Consider the following 24,739-nt stretch of genomic DNA (forward strand, 5'->3'; position numbering starts at 1 on the left):
CGGACCTTTTGCTGATGTCAAACTTGGGGGTGGATCAGGACAAGTGAGCAAGCGATATATAATGAGGGAGTCATGTACTGCAGACGATGGACAACAAGAAGGTGAGAGATTAAGTAGGAGGAGGGGGGGAAGGGAAGGGAACCAGTAGTAGAGAGACAATACGAGTGCGCCTAGTACATAGCATTTGGTGAGTGTGAGCTGGCGGATAGGTCAACTGCAAGTAGGCGTCAGTTGATTTTGCAACATCTCCGTCCCCAGTAGCAGCCCACCAGCCGCAACCCCAAGCATCAGCGGTGGGCGGTGAGATGGCTCCAACCGGGGAGAGGGCGAGGACTCCATCCAGTGAATTTTGTATTTGCACAGGCGGTAAGTCCGACGCCCGGCCGCTAGGGCCTAGCAATTAACCGCCAGAGCAAGTCTTAGGGCGCAGTTGGGCCACGGCAATGGCTACCCACACCTACCACCACCACATATTATCATCTACGAGGTACTCGTACCTAATACTTTCCCAGCGCACCCCAGACACTGATCACGCCAGGCGAGCTCTAGGCTTCCAGACATCCACACTTCCCGGATGTCCCATTCTGGCTGAACCGCCCAGACTGAGCTCGGAAAAAATCAAGAATAGCAAAAGATCATGTAATCTCTACTCATTTCATCGTTCACACCTATTACATGTCGCTGCAAGGTCGAGCGACCATTGACATCTGAGCGGCAATAGTCCTTCGAACCCTTGATTGTGCTTTTGACTGGCTCAGGATCCGCCACGCTTGATGAGGCGCCGATATCGTTGTTGACAGGAAGGCCAGAGATATGCAGATCAGTGCATGCAACCGAAGCTCGTCCTCTGTCGATCTTCTCCATACAATTACAAGTAGTTCCAGCTTGCCTCCCCTTTTGGAAACCCCATCTTTAGAGTAATACAAAGGTGCCATCTTCTCGAACATTACCCAGCCACCATGCACTCATTCTTCGGTTACTCTGCATTCCATCCTTCATTCTACCTTGCACATACATCCCCAAATCCAGGGCTGCCATGCCGGCCATCCTGCAGTGACATTTGTTCGATTCTCGTACCACATGCGAGGTATCAAATACCCATGCTAAACAGTCCTCACTAATTTCATCCTGGACCCGCTTCGGACCTTCCTGTCTCGCCTCTCTTAGGCTGCGGTCATTTGCCAGGGGTACCGAGTTCGAGGTACTTTGTTCGCTTTATTTCTTTGCCGACGGTGCTGTAGGAGAGTTGCCGCCACCTCGGGTTGACTGACTGCCAAAGCGCATCACCTTTCGAAGTGGGGATGGTGTGGCTGGTTGAAAGGCCAACGATGCCATTGTCGACTTCAGGTCAGCCGTATCCTTTCTCTTAAAAAGTCCTCCAAAATGTAAACTCTTACTTTTCTTCACCATTTTTCCTTTGCCACTGTCCGTGTTGCCCTGTTGATTACCGCTACGTTGGTACAACGGTGATTCCGCCTGCGGTCTGCTGTGAGTAGAGGTTGTGGACGTGTTTTCGGACTTGGATTTCGAGAACAATCCCACACCACTCCTACTCTTCTTTAATGTGCCGGCTTGTCCTTTGGCAGCGAGATCCTTTTTACCAGAGCTTTGGGTAGACACTGAATGCCCGTCTTGGTCTCGACTGCCTCCAGAAGGGACAGCCTTTGCTGGGCGAGGTGTATCGCGAGCATACTGGCTGAGATCTCCGAGAGACGGTGAATAGATGGGGGCATCTTCGAGTGAAGTCGTATCTGAGCCTTCACGGTCCTCGCTGTTGGGGGTTGGTGTGTGTCTCCGCGGAAAGGTGAGAGGTGCGTTATGGTCAAGGGACAATGCTTGTGATGCTTGATCTAGGACGGATGGTGCTACAGCCATGGCTCCAGGCGGATGCATACGTAACGGGTTGACTCCTCTAGGGTATCCAGCTATCGGCGCCGCAGGCACATAACCATTCTTTTCGGCCGAAAACACCAATGGCGCGACCGCAGTCTGTCGGCCTGCCTGGACTTCTCGGTTGGGCCCGAATTCTTGTGATTGAGAATCGTGTTGCCCATCATGTCTCGCTGCTGAGGCTGGCTTTTGAAGATGGCCCTTGGGATTGAAACTGCCCAAAAGATCTGATTGGGATGACGCAGCTATCGCTCGAGCGACTGGAGGCGCTGGCTTGGAAGGCGAAATTGGTGGGAATTGCCGGCTCGTCTCATCTTGATTGTTGCCTCCATTCCCTCCTTGCTTAGAATGGAAGAAGGAGGATCTGGACCTGAGGAAAGACATGTTGCGTGGCAGACTAGAGTAAAAGTCCAGTTTATCAACGGCACTGGCAAATGATCTGGTGAGTGAACCAAACCCAGACTCATTGTCGCTGTGTTCGGAAGCGAAATCTGTCGGGGGAAGGTCTATGATGTCGCCGCGACCAAGAAGAGGCGAGTCTCCCCCTCTTGATTCTGCTGCACCTTTGTCGGTGTTCACAGACTTGCGTCGAATGTGACCATTTCCTGTGATGCCTTTGATCTTCCCTTTATAGAGATTCAATGTTTCTGCTCGCGAATGGGGCAAATCTCTCTTCAACGTCGGCACTTCATCGCCTTGCACATCTCCAGGTGTCTCCGGAATTTGCTTGTGCTGTGCCGTTATGCCTGCTGGGCGTGAAGTTCCGTTTCGAATCTTACTCCTGATGGCATTCCTCAGTCGCAAAATCCTTCCGCGTTTCGATGTCGTCAGATTGGCAATGCCCCCGGGACTTTCACCACAACGTCCACTGGAAGCTTTTGCGTGACGCGATGACCCTTCACTGTCCTCATTGTTACTTGCTACCCAGCCAACTTGCGAGTTCCAAGAGGATTGAGCAAAAGCCACATCAAACATTTCTCCACAATGGACTCCTTCCGCTCGAGCCACGGTGATATTCGTGGTACTGGTGAGGACGGGAGCAGAAATGACACTCCGAGCGACCGTGGAAGTACTGGCGGTCTTTGGTAATTGAGTGGAGATGCTGCGAGGATATGGACTTTGAGGGGATAAACGCGAAAAGGGCAGCCACGATCTGGGACGCAGTCGATTTGTTCGACGGCGGGTGCTCTGAAATGGCAGCACAGCAGCCTCTGCATCTGACTGAGTCTGCTGGCCCTCGTCATGATCTCCCAGTCCTTGTGGTGATTGAGGAGTTGACTTGACAGATTCCTCCACGACATGGCCGGGGGAAATCGGCTCGGGCGAGGCTGGCGGCTGATTTTTGGGATCACATCGATAAGAGAGGCTTGACTCTGTTCGATCACGCAGTTCGTCCTTTGAGGGAATCCGAGATGCTGGAATGAAAGGTCAGCCGGTGATAATGTGACTTCGAGAATGTCTTACCTTGTCGTGAACCGGCACGACTGAACGATCGAATAGTGTCAAAGGAAAAGATGGAGAATGAGCCTTTGCTCCGAGATCGTGTGTGGGAAATCATGCTGGCCCAACAACGACACAAATCTTGTCACAGGACGATCATTATCTTTGTGGTTACGCCTGAGCCATGTGCCTCCCACGACAGCGAGGTGAGGAGCTGAAGAGGGAGGTCAGTAGATGAGCCTAACTGGAGGCTCTACGAAGCTGAACGAAGGCGCAGAAGCATCTTTCACGGAGCTGACGATGGCAATTGAATTAAAGCTGAGGAAAAGTCATGGCCATGGCAAGCCCATCCCGACGCATGCAGTGGCAGGTTGCAGGCGCAGGCGCAGGCAAGACGAAGTGCTGGTGTCATTGTCATTCGGGAAGGAGCGATACTGCGATGATGCTACGAGGAAGTCACACCCCCAACCTCACATTGAATATTGTATTTCGTCCTGCTGGCATCGTCCTTTGGTGTAGAAGAACAATCTGTCTCATCTTTGTGTCCACGTTTACAATTGTCAGGGTAAGCCGTCATAGTCTTGCGTGAAGTCTTAGCTTCTCCCTATACCTACAACGACCCCATTCGTGGGCTGCACCGACAGTCATGATCAACCGTTCAATCAAAGTATACGAGCCATGTGCCATAAAAGAAACTCGCGAGGCTCCCAATGGGAAAACACCTTGGCTAATACACCACAGCCAGTCAAACAACCGCGGCAATCAACGGCCTAATCGCGGTTTTCCGGACTCGTTCCGGGGACAGGGACGAGGGCACGGTCTTCTTTGCCTCGATGCCCCGCATATCGAGTCGAGAACCGGATTTATAAAATCCGATAACAACCTGCTATCTTCTACCAGAGTCGGACTATTAACGCAATTGACTCCCCTGCTATCTGAACGCGAGACCAGCCGATCCAAAGGAACCCAGCCATTTTCACCCCACCAATATGCCATACTCTCTCAAAGGCCGCAATGTTTTGGTGACAGGAGGATCGAGGCAAGTTCTCTGTCAGCTCCGGCATGAACATATGTGATTAACAAAAAGACGCCAGGGGTCTCGGGGCGCTGATCTGTGAGAAGTTCGCAGCAGAAGGATCGAACATTGTCGTGAACTATGTCAGCAGCAAAGACAGAGCCGACCAGGTCGCTGACAAGTGTAAAGGGCTGGGGGTCAAGGCTGTCGTAATCCAGGCTGTGAGAATGCCGAGCCACCTGAAACACAACAGATCGCCCTTTCTGACATACCAAAACCCAGGACATTGGAGTCGTCAGCGACACTGTGCGGCTAGTGAAAGAGAGCGTTGAGCAATTGGGAGGACTTGATATTATCATTAACAATGCTGGCTGGACCAGGTTCACGAACTTTGGAGACATCTATGATATGAGCCATGCTGAATGGGACAAGGTACGGTAATGATGCTCAGCCAAGTATCCCTTTAGCTCACTGCCACAGTGTTGGGCCACAAACGTCATGTCCCACCTAGTGTTGATGCAGGAAGCTGCTCCGATCTTCAACAAGAACCCGGATGGCGGCGTATTCATCATCTCTTCCTCTGTTGCGGTAGGTTGAGGATTCCTCGAACCAGAGCAGTTACTGAAGTTGGGCCAGGGTATAAGCTGCGGCGGAAGCTCGATGGCGTACTCCACCAGTAAAGCTGCAGGTCTACATCTGATGAAATGCCTCGCCTCTACACAAGGGCCAAAGATCCGTATCAATGCCGTGCTGCCAGGTCTTCTCCTGACGGAATGGGTAGGTCTTTCTGTATTTGCACGTGCGAATGCAGAACAATGGCATTAACACCGGCAATTAGGGTCTGAAATTCAGTGAGGAGCGTATCCAGGCTGTTAAGAACAGCGCCGCTCTTAAGCAAGAGGTATGTCCGCTTCTCCGGATGATATCTGCTCAACTGACAGCCTTCGCAGACTTTGCTCGACGACTGCGCAGATGCCTATATTTCGCTAGCGAAGAATACCTCTATGACCGGCCAGCAGGTTGTCGTCGGTGAGTTCCACGTAATGCCCATCCTTCTAGAGGGAGTCGCTGACGAAGACTAGATTCGGGCGTTGTCATTCGTTAGACCGCTGGGATCAATTTTTGGTGGAGGTGCCGTGCATTCAACGAATGGTGGTTCTGGAAATCCAGAGATAGGGTGGGAGAAACGATACAACCTGTACTGGCCAAAGATTTCGGGCTGTGAGAAGAGTTTAGCACGGGCGGCTGCTCCTGCGCCTGGACCTTTTGCCCTGGACGAGACAGTGATGGTGGGAATGACAATTTGGCACCCCTCTTGATATTTGTCTGGCCGCGCGTTGATGATTAGAGGCTCTGAACTCTCGTTGACATTCTCGTGTGCAGCAATAATTGCGTAGGGAACCCCAGCCGGCATTGCTTGCGCTGCCACCCGGACTTCTTCTGGGACGTCTCCATCTCTTATATCCCTCATGTCCGCTCCGAAATTGATACGGAGCACCTGGGACGGCTCGGGGCCGAACCTCACGAAGCCATGAAGAGACTGAAGTGCCCGGTTTCGCCTGAGGATCTCGGGTTTCGTGAGTGCCTCAAAGTCGATGGCGCATAGCTCGCTCGTGACCTTTGGAGCACGCGTCGGGTCCTTGCCCGCCATGTTGCTGGTACCCACGGCATTGTGAGGCGGAATGTACAGACGGTTCCGGATGGCATTGACCAACATCTGGGCGCCAATGAGAGCTAGGTAGCTCGTGAGTTCTTGTGCCGTGATGTCGTCGGGCTGCGGGATTTCCAGCCCTGGAGGCGGTGTCTGGTCCAGGACGATGCCCTCGTCGAAGCGCGTCGGGTGGAGCGTCTGCAGCGAGACACCGGTCCTCTCTCGACCGAGGATGATGGCCCATTGGATCGGCGCCGGGCCCCGGAGATCCGGGAGCATGGACGGGTGGACGTTCAGACCACCGTATTTCGCGGCCCCGAGGATTCGCGGCGGGATCAACAGGCCAAACGAGACGGCGACGATCAGGTTGCAAGCCGCCGCTGTGGTGGGCGGACTCCACCCCCTGAACGTGTCGATCTGGTGCACGGGCAACCCCAGCTCCTGCGCGGCGGGCTTGATGGCCGGCGGCCTGACGAGCTTGCGGCCCCGGCCGACTCGCTTGTCGGTCCTGGTCACGACGTCGATGGAGCGGACGTTGCTGCCGGGGGTCTTGGAGTACTGGGCCAGGGCCTGCAGCGAGGCCACGCTGAACTGGTCGGTGCCGCAGAAGAGGATTCTCAGGGGGTCGTTGTCGACGTCATCACTTCTGGCGGACTTGAGGCTGGAAAAGTGGCGTCGTCGTTGTCGACAAGCAGTACCAACAGTAGCAGCAGTAGCACATTTCCCAAAGCTCCATTGCGACACGTGTGCCCCTCGTGCGTGTGACCGGGCTGCCACGCCGAGTGGAAACAGCCTCATAGGTGGTATTTAGCCCCAGGGGGTTGAAAATCCTCAAATCTTCCAAGGTAGAGTGGCGTTCATGGCGTCAAGTTGGATTGTGAGTGGAAAATAGGGAGTCGGGAGTATCTGAGAATTGGTGAAAGCTCAACTCGCCAGGTTGGGTAAATATCTATTGCCGCTTTATATTTTCCAGCAGAAAGTCTAAGTGTATGGCGATGTTATTGGCTACTAATTAACACCTGTACTAAAACGGCTGGAAAATGTGCCTAGTTTGAGAATAGGACCTGTCCCGTCCCAGACTCTTCATTCTCACGCACATTCATGGACATGACAGGTCATCCTTTGCAGGCCCTTTTTGGTTTTCTTCTAGGGATCCCGGACATAGCAGAGGCACCCTCTAACTCTAAAGGTCCGTCTCGTCAATCTATGTTTCCCGCAGCGCTAAGACGTCCAGACACTCGAACCATCTCCAAGCGAACCAAATATACTCCGTATGCACACTACACCCCTTCCGCGGCGTCGAGAAATCCCCGGTACGCACTCTGGAAATTGTCTACCGAGCCAGATACCGAGACCACTCACGGCCACAGACCAACTGCAAGTCCTGACGAGCCTCCACGTTTTGATATCCCTGGAAATCGCTGGCAAACTCCATGCGCAGACTCCTGGCGGACTCTTTGGTCTCTGCATCGGCCGCCCCGGTCTCGGCGGTGAGGAGACAGACGCCGAGGGCAGATGCGCCGAGCGGTCGGTACGGAGACGCGAGTCTGGACAGATTGATGATCTCGAGGGAAAATTCGTGCGACTCTTGCAGGATCTCGGCCGCGTCGAGGCTCACGGCCAGCCGTGTCTCGTTGATGAGGATGGCGATGGCCAGGACGAGGGCGTAGGACCGCAGGAAGTGGCAGTGCGCCAGGCCGGCCAGGTGAGGCTTTCGTGGGAACACGCTGTCTGGGTTCGCCGAGACTTTCTCCCATCGCTGCCGGACGAGGGACAGTGCGGGCTCGAGTTCTGCGCGGAGTGCATGGGCCTCTTTCTCCAAGTCGGCCAGTTGATCCTGGGAGTCCAGGTCCCCCATCAGGAAGGCCTTGCTTCGACGCATCAGATTCGGCACACGGGTCAAGCGTTGTACCGCCTGGCCTTCTGGACTGAGGTCATACAGCTGGCTATCGAACATGGACACCCACTCTTGGTCGGTGAAAGTGATGCGGCCATTGAAGAGGGAGTCAAAAAGCTGGAAAGGGTGTCGAACGTCAGCGACTGCAGAACCTTTGGCGCCTCCGGACGGGGCACTCACCACAACGGCACGCAGACTGAGGAGTAGATTGGACTCGAAGGGGTCGTGGTACTTGTCCACATTGCCTCTCAATTTGAGAATCTGGGCAACACCATCCGCGTGTGCGGTAATCGGCCCATTCCGCTGCCATATGAACTGCTAGAGTGGCTGAGAGTCAGCAACAAAACATTAGGGCAGCACCGGGTCATCAGGCTTTGGACAGAACTCACCTGGCAATTCCACAGGAACAAAATGGCGCAGAGCGTCTCCGGGCTTCTCGCCTTGACGGGGTCATCCAGACACCTTCTCAGACTGGCCAAGGTTTGCCCGTACTTTTCCAACAGAACGGGGTTACTTCTCTTGCCGAGCGGATCCGTCAGCGTGGCAAAAGCTGTCAGAAAGGTGTCGGTGGCACTGTCCAGAGCCTCGTTCACGCCTAGACGAGCCGGGACGTGGTTGAGGTAGTCGCCGTACGTCCAGGCCAGATTGTACTGCACGCCGAGGGTGGGTTTGATTTTATCGGCAAAGGCACTCGCGAGTCGAGCCGTGTCGTTGACCGGGGATCGAGATATCGTGAGCAACTCGAAACTCGGCGGGCTCTGAGCGGCGGACCCCGTCCCAGTCCCAGCAGCTTCTGGTGTCCGAAGTGAAGCGTCGCCCGACGGCGTGGTTGACGCCCTGTTGCTGTTGTTGTCGGACACGAACTTGTAGCGACGCCTCCCGAGTCCGACGCAGGGGATATTGAGCCGTCTGCACCGCGGACACGGGTGCGTGGTGGGATCACACTAGATTGAGGAGGATAGACGTTGGAGCTTAGCATCACAACACCGGACCTCATTGTGTTTTCCCTTGGGAATACCTTTTTCTTTTGCTGCCGACATGCATCGCACCCTCGTCCGGAGGGAACACCAGGCATTCTGGACCGCGACCATCGCGCGCGCGCGGGTGGGCGACGGCAACGACAATAAACGACAACGAGGGAAAACGAATATCCTTTCTAGTTGGGTCTGGGGAGAAAAGAGAAGTAAGTACCCTTCATACACACGTATACCGAGTACACACGTACATATGTCGTGCTTTATATATGGGTGTGTTTTAAGGCCCCCCGGGAACGATTTTGATTCCCCGACGGAGAGAACCGGTGTAGATTGGTCTGGGTCGGGGTTGGGGATGGACCGACAGCACACAAGTACCAAGTACACAGCATTGGCATTGGCATTGCAGATCGGTACGGGTACGTATAATACGCATGGTACGTCTGTACCAAGGACGTACAGTGGCGCCAGTGGCAACAGGTTGGTAGCACAGCAATTGCATAGCCACAATTCTACACCTCCGAAGCGACAGTGACGGGGACCACTGGAGGCTATTCGTTACATGGCAGCACGGCCAGCCTGGGCTCATTATTGGGCATTTCAACCATTCTACAAAGTAAGTAGGTCTTTAGGGATTTTCATTCCTTGTGATCGACCCATGCTATTATTATGCCCCGTGGCTTTGGAAAAAGGTCAAAAGCTCCCCAAAAAAGTCCGGTTGAGATTTGGATCTATCAGCCGTAGTGTCCGTAAGGCTAGAGCTTATTGTGCAGTCTAGTTTGTCTTGACAAGCCTCGTCCTCCATGCCGCAGGGCTGACCGCGACCGCGTCGCCGCTCTCATCCAGATCAAACACGAAAAGTCCAAAACCGATGCCGCCATACGTCGGCGAGTCACCCGCGAGCCAGTCAACGTTGGCGTTATATTGTCGAGAGAACAGTCCGCCCGAGGGAGCATGAAACGAGGAAGTCCTGAACGCGACACGTCCGTTGGCTCGATCAGATATCGAGTGCAAGAGCCTCACAGGGCCGTCACCGAGTAAGCCACTCGCCAAAACATCCGTGCCGTTGCTGACAAAGTCGCTGATCACCAACCCGGGTTTCCCTTGTGGGTTGATGGCCAATGTCAACGTGCTGTTGAGATTCTCGTCTTCTGAGGTGTACGTGCCCACAAAACCCTGTCGCGCCTCAGCTTGCGCCTCAGCAGCCAAAGCGGGCAGCATCTTTTCAGTGACGAGGTCCGCCATGAAAGCAGTCAATTGAGAACGCTCGGGTAGAGAGCTCGCGCCGATGATGCTGAAGCCTGCATCAAAGTCGGGGATGAGCGCTATGTAGCCGCCAAAGTAGCCAGAGTCGCCCAGCTTCGTGTAGATGTCGGTGACATGTCCAGTCTCCGGGTGTGTGTAACGGTATATCTCCCACGGTCTGCCTATCGAGTATTCGAGCAAGGCAGTGTGCGTGACTGGCTTCATCCATTTGCGTGTCTGGTCCAGGTCAAGAAGGGTTCCATTCAGAATAGCTGTACCAAATCTTGCAAGGTCATTCGTGGTGGAGAAAAGGCCACCCGAGGGTATCGTCACCTCGAGAGCTTCGCCGTCTGTCAATGCTGCTGTGGTGACATTTCCAGGAATGACGTACTGGCTGTATTGGGATGCATTGGGAACCTGGGAGAATGAAGAAGCCATTCCCAGTGGGCTGAAGATACTTTCGCGGTAGACATCGTGAATCGAGGTACCAGTAATGTTGGCTATCGCCGCACCAAGCAACATATACCCGTAGTCTGTATATGCTGGACTGGTCCAAGGCTGGAACAGCGGTGGTCGACCTGCGGCGCCCATTGCGTATTCATTGTTGGAGCAGTTCAGATTCCCCGCGAGTGCAGAGACCAAGCATGGAGGGGCGGCCAGCGGGTCGCTCTCATTCAGAGGTGGCAGCCCGAATGTATTCAACAGCACATTGGCGCCGACGAGATACAGATAATCCCCCGGGTCAAAGGGTGTAACGTCTCGTGGATTGCCTGCTATTTGACTGGCGAGAGCTGCAAGCGTGACCTTGTCCCAGGCGACAGTAAGCGTAGAATCATTCTCTGCCGGATGCGCTGCTGCATACGCTGCAAACGTCGGGATAAAGTCGGTAATGGGACGATCCCAATCACTGTCGTTCAAATTGAGCATACCCGCAAAGGTCGTGAAAAGTTTGGAGATGCTGGCGACGCGGTATATGCTGTTCCCGTCCACTTTCTTCAGACCAGTGGTTGAGTTGGCAATCTCTTCGGACGTGTGATGAAACTGCAACGACCTGGCAGCAGAGGCGTCGTGGATTGAGAACATGCCCAGGGAGAAGGTGATGTTTTTCAACCCAGCAGGACTTGTCAGATTGGTGCTTGGATTCCTGATGAACCCATTGAGAGTCGAGGTGAGATTCGTCCAAGCCGTGGAGACACGACTACCATTGCTGGCAAGATCCGTAGGAGCTGGATAGGTTGGGCCCAGGAAGTCACCGAGGACGCCCTGGGCAGAGGCTGAGATGAGAAGCAAAGTTTGTAGAGTGAGATGCATTCTGATATGACTTTGTCGCAATAGTTGTGGAGGTATTCATGTGTCGAGGCCATGGGTTTGACCACTATATATATACCTCGAACAGCAAGCACCGTCCCAGGCAGATGTCCTTGGCGATATGCTCCAAAGCCTCCATGGCCGACGTCAGAGACAGCGTCGGTCAATTCCAAGCCGCAAGATCCACAGTACTAGCTGATCCCGAGAGTTGCATCAAGGAAAGAGTCTGAGGCACGAGTTGCGCTGCTCAACGAGACAAGCCTGGCAAGCGAACCATCGCTGTAGGAGCTAGTCCCGATTTGGTTCTATGCAGCGCTCCGGTGGCAACTCCATCAATGGCACTGCAGTGGCATGAATTTCCAATCCGGACGCCTAATGATGGCATTCTGCCTTGAGCTAAGCATTGGTAGATTGTATCGTGCATTCTTTAGCCACAAAATCCCAGTTTTTGTGAGCAGGTGAGCCTTGCGAATGCTGGTCGATGGGCCTGACATGGACATCAATTGGTTGTTGGCTTTGACAGTGGCCGTTGGGTCTTTCGAGATGGCAGTGTCGGTGCAAATTGGCAGCTGAGTGGAGATTGTGTCAACTTGCGCATCTGCTCAGAGAGCACGGATGTTGATGATCGCTTCTTTGAGATGATGTTGAGGTTGAAAAGGACCTCTGGATATACTCGTACTCGTATAGACAATAGAGATGATGAGCATATTTCCTCATACGGCATATAATCGGCACTAGTCCATATTCTCCCCAAAAATCTCTAATAATCGTCCTTCCCTTTTCGTCATGCCCACAGGCTCGGTGAAGTACGTACCTCGGTTTGCGGGGTCCAGAGTCAAATCCACCTGCTCACTTCCAAGTTTCACAACCAGGCCGAGCCTCGTCCTCTGGGTGCTAGACACAATTGCGATACTCACAAGGTGCCCCCTTTCTTGCTGTTGAGATCCTCTTCCGTGCTTCGAACATCCAGAGCCTCTCCTCGACAGCTCTCAATTCGTGTCCTCCGCCTCATCACCAGCCGCAAAGGACGACATACAAGTGCCGAACTCGACGTCACCCGATTGTCAACGCAGTGTGCGCTCGACTGTCTTGTCTTGGCTGGTATAGCCATTTACCAAAATGGCTGAACCGCCTCAGTCCTCAGATTCCAAGTCGCAAGCGACGACGGCCTCGCAACCAGAATCCTCAAGTCAAAAGCCTCCCGAAGCAGCCATAGATGAGGATTCAGATCCAGATTTTGACGACCTCGACGGTACGCATGCACGCGCAAGCTTGATCTATGCTCTTGCCTCCCTAAAACCAGATGGTCATCGATGCTGACATGCTCCGCTCCTCTAGATGTTCTCGATCAATTCTCCGCCGCTACCTCTCAGCAACAGTCAAAATCCCTCTCCTCAGAACCTGCCCCTTCATCCTCAGGTCCAGGCAGACCGTCGACCGAGAAATCAGCCCTCCCACCGGATTTACACATCCCCTCTGGTCCTCATGCCTCGGAATCAGATGATGAATTCATGGCCCGGCTGACCGCTGAAATGTCCGACGTCATGTCCAAGATGTCGCTCGATCCAGCCGCCAGCGCTGCAACACCTGAGGATCTTTCAAAGATGGGACGCGAACTCGAGGAATTCACGCAGAAAATGGAGGCCGAGGGCATCAAACCCGAGGACCTCCTGAAGGCCATCTTGGGGGAAGATGTCGGCGGGAAAGTCGGGGATATGGCACACGCGGAAGCGACGAGGAGGGACAGTGAGTCCAAGGCCAAGTCGAAATCACGGAGCCCGGAAGCGCCAGGAGGGACAGCTATACCCCCGTCAGAATCAGCATCGACAGGGTCAGCGACCGCGGCGAAACAGGGGTCGAGCTCATTCGAGGACACGATTCGGAAGACCATGGCGCGCATGGAGTCGTCCTCGGCGGCGGCGACGTCAGCGACGGCCAAGTCATCCCAGCAAAAATCAGAGGAGGACATGCTGGCTGAGATGCTGCGGGCGCTGGAGACCGAGTCCGGGTCGCAGTCGGACAGCGAACTGTCCAAGATGTTCCTGGGCATGATGGAGCAGCTGACCAACAAGGACATGCTGTACGAGCCCATGAAGGAGCTGTCGGAGAAGTTCCCCGACTACCTGCAGACGAACCAGCCGCCGAAACTCGCGCAGGCCGAGCACGAGCGCTTCACACGCCAGCACGTCATCGTGCGCACCATCGTCGCCAAGTTCGAGGAACCGGGCTACAGCGACGACGACCCCAAGTGCCGCGAGTTCATCTGGGAGAAGATGCAGGAGATGCAGAGCGAGGGCGCACCCCCGGACGACCTCGTTGCCAATCCCCTACCGGGTATGGGCGGATTGTTGGGAGGTGACGGAGGCGAGGGTCCGGAAGAAGGATGTCCAACTCAGTAGGTGACGAGTGGTTGAGCCAGCCAGAGAGAGAGCGTGTATGGCTAGAAAGGTTTAGCAACTGCTATACATGGCCCGTTTGTTTGTGACGTAGAAAGCCGATGGATGGGCACAGCCTGCGCAGGCGACCACGACGCGTGGGGCCAAAAAAAGAGAGGTTCAAAGTCTGACTCGTTTGAAAGGAATGCTTTATTCGAAATAATACAGGACCGAGTACACCGTGGAGCAATCTGAGCCAATATGTATTCTGCCTAGGTCGTTCCGAGCAGTGCTCGTGATACCACATACACATTTTCACTTGTACGTCCACACACACACACACACCCTCTTATATCCCGAGAATCTGACCGACGTCAGTGGCCCGCAATCGAGTAAGTGATATAATGCAATACATTAGAACCTCTGTAGGCAGGTTAGGTATTTCGAGTAATTCGGTAGAGAGGACTTTTTTTTTTTCATCTTGGGGGGTTTAAAAGATATCTACTATGAGAGGATAGAACGGTTTCGCAGAATCGGCGGCAGGGGAGGTAGATGTGCAGGTGCAAGAGGAGAGAGACATGTTTGTCTTTCTCGGTCTATTGGTGTTGAAGAGAAGCTGGTAACGAAGAGACTGTCTTCATGGTTTAATGTCTTGACAGTATCGACATGTTTGACATGTCTGGCACCTTGGACAGCATCATGGCATCGTGGCGCCGCCCTCAAGACAGGCCCTCAATCTCACTCAATGCTGTATGTGTGTATCTATGTGTGTATGATTGTCCACGGTAAACGTGCCATTGCCAGACTGTGCTCTTGCCAAACTGTGCTCCTCTCACAATGTTTGTACAGATGGGTACCCAGCGAATGCCACCATGTGACCTTGCACGACTACTCGGTACATCCGCAACAATTCTCAGCTTTCAGAGTCTGGTACCGCAATTTCTCCCAAAAAACCTCAGACATAATCAAGACAGATCCATCGTTTCAGCATTGACTGTGTTCACATGCTGCGGCAGCTGCGGCAGCGGAGGCTCGCCAGGAAGAGAAGTCTGCGTCGTATGCAGACTCGTTTGACCGAGGACTCGTTCGTTTTCCGGTCGTGGCGGTTGAGATGCCGGTAGGTTTTGTGATAGAGGCTGCGAGTGCTGAGACAGGATCTCCATCTCTCTAAACAATCGCTCATATTCTTCGTCCTCGGCATCTTCGACCACAAATTCATCATCCTTCACCGTTTGGAGTTGCTCTTGCTCATATTGCCGTATCAACTCATCCACTTCGATATCTTCCTCAAATTCTTGCGTCGGGCTTAGCTCCGGTTCTTCTTCGTCGTCGTCATCGTCATCTTCGCTCTCCACCTCCTCTTCTTGAGCAGCCTCCATTGCAGCTCTGCGTGCCATTTCTCTCTCCCAGACCCTCCTCTCTTTGACAAAATCCATTCGCAACACCTGCTCGCCGACCTGTTCGGATCTGTCGTCATCTCTTCTCCGCCGAATGCGATCTAGAAACTTCGACTTTCTTTGTTCTCGACTTCTGTTGGTTTGACTGTTCAGAAGAGATGACGGACTCGACGAGCGGGAGCGCAGTTCCCATTGTGACGGATTCTGATGGCCCGAAGTCGTCGAGATACTTGGGCGCGGGATACTGGCGAACGAGGTAGATGGCGAGGGATCGAAAGTTGATTGCTCGTGCGAGAAGACCGTTGAGCCGAATTTGCGGTTCGAGCCTGAATCAGGCGGCGAAATCAACGATGCCTGCCCGTCACATCCATATGTTCGGAAATCCAGCTTTCCTGTAGGTGTCTCGTGCACCTTCGAACGGAAGCCAGAGGCCGTCGCAGTCTCAATTCCTTCCTCGTTCTCACTCTCCATGCTGTTCTCATCTTGATGCTCCGACAAACCACCCCGCAGAGGCGACGAACTCAGCAAGCTACTACAACAATCGCCCTTGCACTGTGGAGGGGACGGCATCAGGTTCGCATTCCTCGTCGTCCGCAGCGGCGAGGGCGAGTGTGGAGCGTAATACGCCCGAGCGTGCGCCCGCCCGTAGGTATTGTCGTGACTGGGAGAGTTTGAGAAAGTCGGGTGGCGGGACTTTTGAGAGGTCGAGGGCAGGAAAAGGTTGGACTGCTGCGGCGCCGGAGAAGAAAGGAAGAACATCCTCTCTCCGTCTTCCCTGTGTCGTTCTTCTCTATCTGTCTGGAATGTCGTGTATCAGCTCTCTGGTAGACGGCCAGAGTCGAGGTTGACGAGAAAGACAGGGTCTGCTTGAGCATTTGGTCTTGTCTCTGTGAGTGGCTGGTCGCTACAACGGCTGGACGTACAACGGGCGACTCGAGAACCGAATGACGCGTGAGCGCGACCGTGTTCGGAGACCAGCCATTGGGAGACGAACTAATCCACATTTGGAATAGTCTGGTGCTCACACGACTGGCCCGAGAAAGGTACGACAATGAAAAGTTCTCGTACAACTACATCTCCATAGCATACGTAAGCGCTGGCTTACTTAAATCCTGGGTGAATCCTTCTTTGCATTATGATTATTATCACTGGTAGTACCGAGTAGACGTTGGAGGCTTCGCCTTGCTTTTATGCCAAGATTGACCTCGGACGATCATGAACTCTCAACTCACGCGAATTAACGGTGAAACATTGGAGGTAAAATGCGACACAACAAAAGGGAAAAGGGAAATTTGTATCTCTAGCTAGCCAATGCCTCAGACCACGCCTAGCCCCGATTTCCATATCCTATGTACAGCTTCAAACAACATAGGACATTGGTGAAAATAAGTGCTGAGCAGCACGAATTATGCCCCCCTAATACATTGGAAGCAGTTTCATTCACTGTAAATTGCCCTCCCGGCCGATCCGGGTGGGTCTTTGGTTTAATGGATTTTGATGTTTGGACGGATCCACGCAAGTTGCGCGCTCTCTCGCTAATAAAAGTCGAAGACCAAGTGCTGTCATAACGATCGTCAAGGGATTAGTTTGGTAGCTCGCGGCTTCTAAAAGTTTGACGCGGTGTTGACAGGTCCGGGAGAATGGTATTGATCCAGCGTGGAACGGAACGGCGTAGAATCAGACCCTGTGGTGCCGCTGAGTTTGTCTTGGTTGAGATTGGGGTCGTAGAGATCGTCGTCGTGAAGGGTCTTCTTCTTGCCCCAAATCCTCCAGGCGGTGTATGCCAATCCAGCAAGCAACAAAGCACCACCAACGCCGCCCACCACACCTCCAATGGTGGCCTTGGCTGTATCGCTGAGACCCGAACTGCCGCCTTTGCCGCCTCCACCCGTCAGGGAAGCGGGATCAACACTGGTTGTGACTGGAACCAGGCTGCTACCGGTGCTGGTAAGATGGACGGTGCTCCCTTCACTGACACTTGTGATTGTGGTAATGACCTCTTGGAGCGAGCTTGTAGTAATCAACGTCCTTGATGGAGTAAATGTGCTAGTCTCCGTAGAGGTGGACTTGTCCGAAGTGCTATCGTCCTCAGAGGAGGAAGAGGAGGAAGGAGTACGTGTGGATGTCGATGTGATCACAGTCACCGAGGACGATGAGGTTGGGGGAAGGGTGATCGTGGAGGATGTGGTCTCCGTGGTGGCAGAGGTGGTATCGCTCGTAACAGTAGTAGTGGTCGAGGAGTCGTCGTCGCTGCTGGTCGGAGAGCTAGTTGGGGTGGTGGAACTGCTGGTGTCGGAACTGCCAGTAGACAATGGGACATTTTGTCGTTTGAAGAGTGCTATAGCATCGTCGAGAGGATCTGCTGAAACGGCGGATGCACAGAGCAAGCTGAAAAGGACTACGGTGAGAGACCGCATCTTGTCGAGAAGATATGAAGCAGGGAAGGTTCGGATTTGAGGTACAAAGATGTTGAAACAATCGAGACCCGGCCTGGGAAGGCTTGAGGGCGCGAAGAGAGTGCGTCGGTGTCAAAGGTGTTAAGATATTCCCTCGAAGGCGAGGCAGGGCCGCGAACGAAGGGCCTGATCCTGGTGATGATCGAGGTAGCGAGAGGCACGTGTGCTTGGTGAGGGTTGGAAATTCGGTTCTACAAGAGTCAACGCAGGCGAGACGCTGATTGACGCTTGGTACTGGACAGATGATGGATGTTTAAGAAAAAAGCGATGGTAATAAGACAAAGGGGGGACAAAGCGAGGGAAATATGGGGGTGTGTGGTGTTTGAAAGGTGAGAAAGAAGGAGAATGGAAAAAAGAGAAAAAGTGGACAGTGTCAGGTGTGAATAAGTGATGGAGTGAGTGAATGAGGGAGTTGAATGAATCAAGAAAGCGTACTCGGTAAAAGCAGTAGGATGAATGGATGAATTGAGAGGGTTGCAATTCTCTAGGCGCAGTGTGAGAAAGCGAGACGAAACACTGCAGGGATTGCCCCAGAAGCCCAGCCAGAGGCCCAGCGGGATCCTCCTTGGGGAGCCTAGCAGAGCTTAGTGGAAGCCCAGGCGGTGCGATTGAATGGGCAATAATTGGCGCACTGCCTCCCGACGCAGGAACAGGGTTGGGCGTGTTTGCACCAATTGCACGCCTGGCTCGACTCCCCCATGGGTCCCTGCAGTGCCTCAAGTTTCTTTGCATCCGAGCAAACCTGGAACCCAACAAACAATCTTCTCCCATTGTTCCCGCCTGTGCATCATAGTCACCTCTTCCGTGCCGAGCATTAGCCATTTATTTACTACTCCGTACGAGTTTTGCACATCCCTGGGCGCGCCAGTGCGCGCTTGTCCCATGGTTGTCCATCCAGTGCCTATCAAGCCTATCCCCAAGGAGAAGGGCTGGTGAAGATTTCTTTGAGATGACGTACCCCTACCGACTACCGAGGACGCTTGCGTCGACTTCATGCATTGCACCAACTCTTCCCGCTGTAGCTCGCGTATGAATAGGCCGAACGTGACAAGAGGAGGAAAATACCAAGACCCAACTATGCACATGCAACTCGCAAGAGGGTTCTCAAAATGTCATGCGTTACCGAGACGTGGGCGGAAGAGAGAAGAAAAAAACTGCTCGTATCTGCATCTGTCACGCACACAAGGCACCATGCATGCGCATTTCGGGTGGCGTCTGTTACAGCGAATGGTGCGAGGTACTCCGTACCTAGTAGTTGTACCAACAAAACAAGCAGTAGATGCCGTTGGTCGACCTAGGCGAGAATCTCGGACATTCTTTCGCTTACGAGACAGATGGTGATTGTTTTGTGTATATACACAGTAATCAATGACCACACCAACGAGTCAGCTGGCATTGCCCACGTATGGGAATTGCTCTGAAAGAGAATCGAGGTTTGGGTGATGCACAGCAGTTTGTTGCCTAACCCGCGACAGATATACGACAAATCTTACTCAGATTCGAGGGCGAGATGGTCTCGAGGACTTCTTCCCAGTGACATGATCCGGCTCCCAGCATCCTCCGCCTCCTGCCCCTTTGCCACATGATTTAGATTTTTGTATTACCTGTTCCATAATTTGCGCCACATGATCATTTTTGTTTTGTGAACAAAGAACAGGACATGAACGCCATAGCAGAACTGACCGTGCCCGTTCCTCTCGAAGGCCCCAAGACCCATACATGGAGAGCGCCGTCCTGCTCAGAAATAGACCCCGCGAATATATCTCTTCATGCCGGGAAATTACCCTTTCGCACGGTAGTATGTGCACCACTTCCTGGATACTTCTCCTCTCTTTTTCATATCACTGCATGCTCTGGCGACTCCGCATTATCCTCCTCTTTTACCTTGTACAGGTGGAACTGGATGAAGATGGTGATGTCCTCGGCCATGGTTCCCAAACTGCCAATCAACCAAGGCAGATTCTTGATGACATATTTATGTTCGGTCGAGTGGCAGAGGATACCTGCGCCGTAGGTAAGGTTGCCCATCAGTGACAGGATGAAGAACAGCAGCGAGAGACCTGCGGAGAAGTCGACGAATCGGGGGACATTAGCCATAGAAATTCCCACGGTCAAATGTCAAATGGATTACACAGACAAACATCTCTTTCTTGTTGAGCTGTTCAGAACGAGTTGGGGGAGAGTGGTGGGAGGAAGTCATTTTTGGTTCTTTACCTTCGCAACTTCTATCCCTCGCATTCTTGATGATCTGAGGGATCCTGGCGCCCAGGTAGGCCACCGCGCTGAGGTACCCAAGCACCTGGGCACCGGCGGCCATCTCTTCTGAATCGGCACCGCCCGACGTAGGAGAGGGCTTCCACGCGCCGGACTCGTAGGCCAAAGCCCACCCAGCGGCACCGACGACGCCAATGGCCAACACGCTCATTGCGTTTCTGAACCAGAGCCTTGTGCCGGACTCGTCGCTTTCCTCGAGGACTTTGGCCAGCTGGTCGTGGTGGGCGGCGGCAAAGCTGCTCCGTCGGCGTCGTAGACTCACACTGCTCCGCCTCCGGTCCATCGATCCCGGGATTGTGATGCTGTTTGTGCGGGTGCGCTTGAGGAGGGGTTCTTCCTCCGAGCTCCCGTGCCTCGACTGCTCGCCGTCGGCAGCACCGCTAGGAGCCGCACTCGTCTCGCCATCAGCTCCCGTAGCAGCGGCGGCGACGGCACCACTGCCACTTGAAGCCGACGCCCGTGTAGAGAGCAGCGCCCGCGCTTCCCTCCTCTTGTTCCTGATGCCATAGTAGAGGCATTGCCCAATGAGCACACCGTCCGCGATGCAAAAGTAGACGCCGATGGCGACCACGACGGGGACGAGCCCGGCCCACAGGGCGCCGGCGAGGTTTGCGATGTCGCCCAGGAACCAGACGAAGATGAAGAGGAGGGAGATGGCCTCGGCAGAGCCGTTGCGGTAGTTTTCGATCAGCTGCGGCACGAGCAGGAATATCCAGCAGGCCAGCGAGATGGACCCAAATATGCCCGAGAAGGCTTCGCGCGTGGTGAGGGGGAGGTCGCCGTTGGTGGAAGGGGAGCTCGATAAAAAGCTGACGAGCGACGCCATTGTTGAGTGAGGAGTTTGGGCCGATGCGTAGAGACTCAGTGCATGCCCTTAAAAGATCATGGGTTTCTTCAGCGCAAAAGTTCAGAGGGCATGTATGAAGCTGCAAAATTGGTGCTTGAGGCACAAGTACAGGCTCCATCTGCTCATCCACCACTGGAGCCACTAGCTAATCGCAAACCTTTAGGGGTGGAGTTGGGCGGGCACTGCAGGGAAAGTTGCCCCTGGTGGCCCCTGTTGGTGGTCATGGTTGGTGGTTTTCAATAATACTTGGTTGGTGCTTCTTGATCCTGCTCATCAACTACTCGTACATACGGAGAAACTCTCTCTAGCCTGTCTCCCTGTCTCCCTGTACGAGGTACACTTCCCCAGAATAACATACATCATCTTGCAGCCACCAAGCGACTAACTGACTCTAGTCTGTCCAACATCAACCTCATCCACATAATTACAAGCACAACCTCACGACTATCCTACATCCTTGTATACTCGACTGACATGTCAACTTCTTCCCCTTCCTCCTACCATTCAATCAAAATTCCAGCCTGTATCAACAGACATATACCACCAAGCACCAACCGCCTGTGTGAAAACGTTTCCGTGAAGTTGGCTTCAGTTTGAGACACCCCGACCTGCTCCCACAAGATCTTCTATGCAGCAACAATAAGTTGCTTTACCGGATCACTTCCGCCTTCACAGCCTTGCCATCCTTCATCGTGAATCGTAAAACCGTCCCGGTCCTCCTTGTTACTCCTTTGTTGCCTGCCACATCATGCCCACCACGACGACGGTTGCGTGGCTTCATATGTGGGTTGGTGCGTTTCGATATCTTCCTTTGAGCACTTGGCTTACAGCAGGTTGCGGTGGTTTGTCGTGAGGAGGAAGATGGAAGCTTAATTCTGAGGATGATCCGGGGTCTGGTTTGTTTGGTTTTGTTGCTGCCTATCCGCGGTGTGAGTTGACGTTGTGACAAAGCCTTCGAATCCGGCAGTGATGAACACGAACTTCTCAGGTTTCTATTGGCACCCATCTTCGACTTTTGATGTGGAATGTTGTTCGTTGTATGTGATTCGTGCCAAGTTTAACAGGCTTGAGTTGGATCTGAGTTGTTGTGGGCTTGGTAACTGATTTCAGTTGTACCCAGGGGAATAATGGTGAGAGGCGAAAAGCTGGTGTATCTGAGTGAGGTGCAATTGCGATACCGAGCGTCTTGCAGTTGGACTGGCTTGCCCTTCGCTTTTATAAGTGATCAATGCCGATGTCGAACTGAGAGTCAAAATTCTACGCTGAGGATCTGTGTGAGGATCTGTGAGGACCTGCGTGAGGACCTCCTAGAACCCCGGCCAGAGCTTTGTTTGCCGAACGACCAGATGAATTATTTGATGCGATGCATGTCGTGCGGTTGGCGACATGCTTCTGAAGCATCCTGTTTGTCTCGGTCACGGGTTCCGATGTTCTTTGTCTGGCATATTCCCTCCATCATCGAGCAGTAAATGAAGACAGGACCGTGATAGATGACGGAACCTGGCTGTATTCATGGGACGGAGAGCACAGACCCAGGCCTGCCAGGAGCACATGCTCTAGACGCACCCAAGACAACAGGGACGAGCCGATCCGAGAACCAGACGGGTACTTCATGTAGGCCCATAATTCCGCATTCTGCGGTCAGCCTTCCTGGTTTGCTGCAAAGCAATCCTGCCAGTCATTGCCGGGTTGTTGAGCAAATAGACCCATGGCTTTTACCAGCCAACAATACTGGCCATTTTCGTGGACTCTGTTGCCTAATTTGGACATGTGTCGCCATGTTGCATTCCCAGCTTTTGATTTGCGTTAGACTGAGAGATGGAGTCGTTGCTTTAGGAAGAAAGCTTGTTCTTGGTGATAGGCACAACGATTATCCGAATATCCAAAGGCTCGCAAAGTCTTGTTTGCCACTGTACGAGGTCCTCACAGTACAGGGCCTTCGTACATGGCATTGGTGGCCTGAAAGACTCTCAACCATGCTCATGGACAAGCGCAGTCCTCATCCCAGCCCGCTCCGCATCATGATGGGCAACACCTTTGCTTGCAGACTCTTGTAGATGTCCAATATGCCCACCATGCCAGCCCACTTCTTGGATAAGTTGTTCAGCAAGATCAAGCAAGTCCCAGATATTTCATGGATTCCACTGAAGTCCACGGGGCCTTCTGCGTCGCCGCTGAGTTCCCTCGAAAAACTCACGACAGGCAAGCGCCCATCAATCGCCAACAGACAGTGTGCCATAATAATGATGGTGGCCTGATGGATGTAGTGGGCCGAAATCATAGTGATGGGATACATCCCCCAAGGAGTGCCCTCGGCGCCACGGAAGAGCTTATTGTAGAATTCGACAACTTTCACCGCAGAATGGTAGCTCTCCCGCGGTATCACTTCGGTAATTTCTGGCCCTAACATTGAGTCTTTCGTCGCTGCCAGTGCTCGCAGTAAGAGAGGCTGAAATAGGAAACAGATCGAAGTATCAAACCCCGTCTCACATGTCATACTGCCCATGCCAGGTGCGGTCTCGATGAACTGTAGTTCGCGTCGCCACGCCAACATAGATTCGACACTTTGCTCATACCATATGCGAGGCAAGGTCGGTGCAACAGCCGGAAGGTATAATTCGCGAAAGATCTCAGAGCGTAGATACGTCAGCCGATAGTAGTGTGAAGTAAATATCGACTGTAGCATGTCTGGGTCGGCCATGGGGGCTTCATTCAACGAGGCAGGGTACTCGGCGGTGATGATCTCTTCTGTAAGATCCGATGGCCGGCCAAGGTGTTGTCCCATCGTCCGCTCGATACAATATAATCCCCAAAATATACCACGGCGCTTCTTCCGACTTTTCTCGTCCTCGTATTCGTCGTTGGTCTCGGTATGATAGTTGAGCTCCACGCTCAGACGACAGGCGAAATCCAACAACTTCCAGATGTCACCCTTGCGAGGCTGAAACAAAGTAAATAGAATGAGGAGGAGCAGGGCTTGAAGTGCATCCGGGGAGACATCAGAAGTTACCTCTTCAACACACTGCAAACCCTCAGAGTAATACGCCATGGACTCGGTATCGTAGACGGAATGATGCCTCGCCTTGTTCGCGGAAGCGATGGCGCAGATCATGGCAACTCGGAAAAATTGATGGGCATCCTTGCCTGTGAGATACTTGACATTTGAACCATGGTTGCGCAAATAGGTGTCAATCTCGTAAGCCAGATCTTCGGGATCGAAGAAGGTCGTCAGCATGTTCGTGGTCGACATGTACAAATTGATGAGCATTTCAACCTCCGCTCGTGACGGTGTAGCTCTCGGTTGTAGTGGTTCAGCGACCTCTGTGCTCTGGGCATTGAGCCAAAATTCAGGCCCGGCATAGTCTGGATGATGGACTATGGAACCCAGCTTCGACTGAGCATGTACCAGGACTTCAACCACCAGCGCGTAAGGCGAGCTGCTACCCAGGAACTGCCAACACGTGGGGTTTGCATGTTCTATGATGAAATGCTTGTCGAAAGACAGGTCGCTGGTGTAAGTGCCCCAGTCGTTGAGAGGAGGGTCGAGGTTGGTGGAAGCCGTCGACGTGTTCCGTTCATGGTGAGGTAGTTTGAAGGCACTTAGAGGCTCACTTGTCCCATTGACAGATGCCTGAACAGCCCGTAGGCGGCCCAAGCGTGTCAAGAGTGAGTGGACGTAGCTTTGAAACCTGGTCAGGCTCTGTTTCGCCGTGTGACCGCAGAGGATTGGGGGTTAAGTGGCAGACTCACCTTCGCGGCAGAGTCTGTTGAAGGGCATGATCGAAAAATGTGCACTCAGCTTTGCCCTTTTGACACAGACGACAAGCAGGGAGATTTGTGTCGCACTTCCTCCTCAGACGACGGCATCTTTGACAGGTGGGCAATAGACGTGTCAGATCTGCTTCGGAGATGGTCGCGTGGTCAATGTCCATGTTGTGCTATTGTGGCCGACCAAGTCCGTTGTGGCGGG

At 53.4% G+C, this 24,739-nt stretch overlaps 9 protein-coding genes across 9 annotated transcripts; 2 read left to right on the forward strand and 7 right to left on the reverse strand.

Annotated features, from left to right (window-relative positions):
• Positions 1-1,215: 1,215 nt before the first annotated feature.
• AYO20_03368 (hypothetical protein) lies at positions 1,216-3,448 on the reverse strand (the record flags this gene model as incomplete). Its single annotated transcript, XM_022641671.1, has 2 exons — positions 1,216-3,305; positions 3,355-3,448. 2 exons carry the CDS (start codon positions 3,446-3,448, stop codon positions 1,216-1,218), a joined length of 2,184 nt encoding a protein of 727 aa, XP_022502204.1.
• Positions 3,449-4,344: 896 nt separating this feature from the next.
• On the forward strand, positions 4,345-5,427 carry AYO20_03369 (hypothetical protein; the record flags this gene model as incomplete). The annotated part of the gene is made up of 7 exons (XM_022641672.1): positions 4,345-4,352; positions 4,425-4,566; positions 4,628-4,777; positions 4,826-4,933; positions 4,982-5,122; positions 5,184-5,246; positions 5,296-5,427. The coding sequence occupies 7 exons, from the start codon at positions 4,345-4,347 to the stop codon at positions 5,425-5,427; spliced, it is 744 nt and encodes a 247-aa protein (XP_022502205.1).
• Positions 5,428-5,487: 60 nt separating this feature from the next.
• On the reverse strand, positions 5,488-8,890 carry AYO20_03370 (hypothetical protein; the record flags this gene model as incomplete). Its single annotated transcript, XM_022641673.1, has 5 exons — positions 5,488-5,503; positions 5,548-6,657; positions 7,373-8,211; positions 8,283-8,686; positions 8,758-8,890. The coding sequence occupies 5 exons, from the start codon at positions 8,888-8,890 to the stop codon at positions 5,488-5,490; spliced, it is 2,502 nt and encodes an 833-aa protein (XP_022502206.1).
• A 751-nt stretch (positions 8,891-9,641) lies between these two features.
• AYO20_03371 (hypothetical protein) lies at positions 9,642-11,423 on the reverse strand (the record flags this gene model as incomplete). The annotated part of the gene is made up of 1 exon (XM_022641674.1): positions 9,642-11,423. The coding sequence occupies one exon, from the start codon at positions 11,421-11,423 to the stop codon at positions 9,642-9,644; it is 1,782 nt and encodes a 593-aa protein (XP_022502207.1).
• A 1,116-nt stretch (positions 11,424-12,539) lies between these two features.
• On the forward strand, positions 12,540-13,819 carry AYO20_03372 (hypothetical protein; the record flags this gene model as incomplete). Its single annotated transcript, XM_022641675.1, has 2 exons — positions 12,540-12,672; positions 12,759-13,819. 2 exons carry the CDS (start codon positions 12,540-12,542, stop codon positions 13,817-13,819), a joined length of 1,194 nt encoding a protein of 397 aa, XP_022502208.1.
• A 941-nt stretch (positions 13,820-14,760) lies between these two features.
• On the reverse strand, positions 14,761-15,663 carry AYO20_03373 (hypothetical protein; the record flags this gene model as incomplete). The annotated part of the gene is made up of 1 exon (XM_022641676.1): positions 14,761-15,663. The coding sequence occupies one exon, from the start codon at positions 15,661-15,663 to the stop codon at positions 14,761-14,763; it is 903 nt and encodes a 300-aa protein (XP_022502209.1).
• A 1,133-nt stretch (positions 15,664-16,796) lies between these two features.
• Positions 16,797-17,609, reverse strand: AYO20_03374 (hypothetical protein; the record flags this gene model as incomplete). Its single annotated transcript, XM_022641677.1, has 1 exon — positions 16,797-17,609. The coding sequence occupies one exon, from the start codon at positions 17,607-17,609 to the stop codon at positions 16,797-16,799; it is 813 nt and encodes a 270-aa protein (XP_022502210.1).
• Positions 17,610-19,484: 1,875 nt separating this feature from the next.
• Positions 19,485-20,748, reverse strand: AYO20_03375 (hypothetical protein; the record flags this gene model as incomplete). The annotated part of the gene is made up of 2 exons (XM_022641678.1): positions 19,485-19,708; positions 19,863-20,748. 2 exons carry the CDS (start codon positions 20,746-20,748, stop codon positions 19,485-19,487), a joined length of 1,110 nt encoding a protein of 369 aa, XP_022502211.1.
• A 2,020-nt stretch (positions 20,749-22,768) lies between these two features.
• On the reverse strand, positions 22,769-24,701 carry AYO20_03376 (hypothetical protein; the record flags this gene model as incomplete). Its single annotated transcript, XM_022641679.1, has 2 exons — positions 22,769-24,449; positions 24,520-24,701. 2 exons carry the CDS (start codon positions 24,699-24,701, stop codon positions 22,769-22,771), a joined length of 1,863 nt encoding a protein of 620 aa, XP_022502212.1.
• Between the last annotated feature and the right edge of the window lie 38 nt (positions 24,702-24,739).

This window comes from Fonsecaea nubica, assembly GCF_001646965.1.
Source record: "Fonsecaea nubica strain CBS 269.64 chromosome Unknown Scaff16, whole genome shotgun sequence".
NCBI lineage: Eukaryota > Fungi > Ascomycota > Eurotiomycetes > Chaetothyriales > Herpotrichiellaceae > Fonsecaea > Fonsecaea nubica.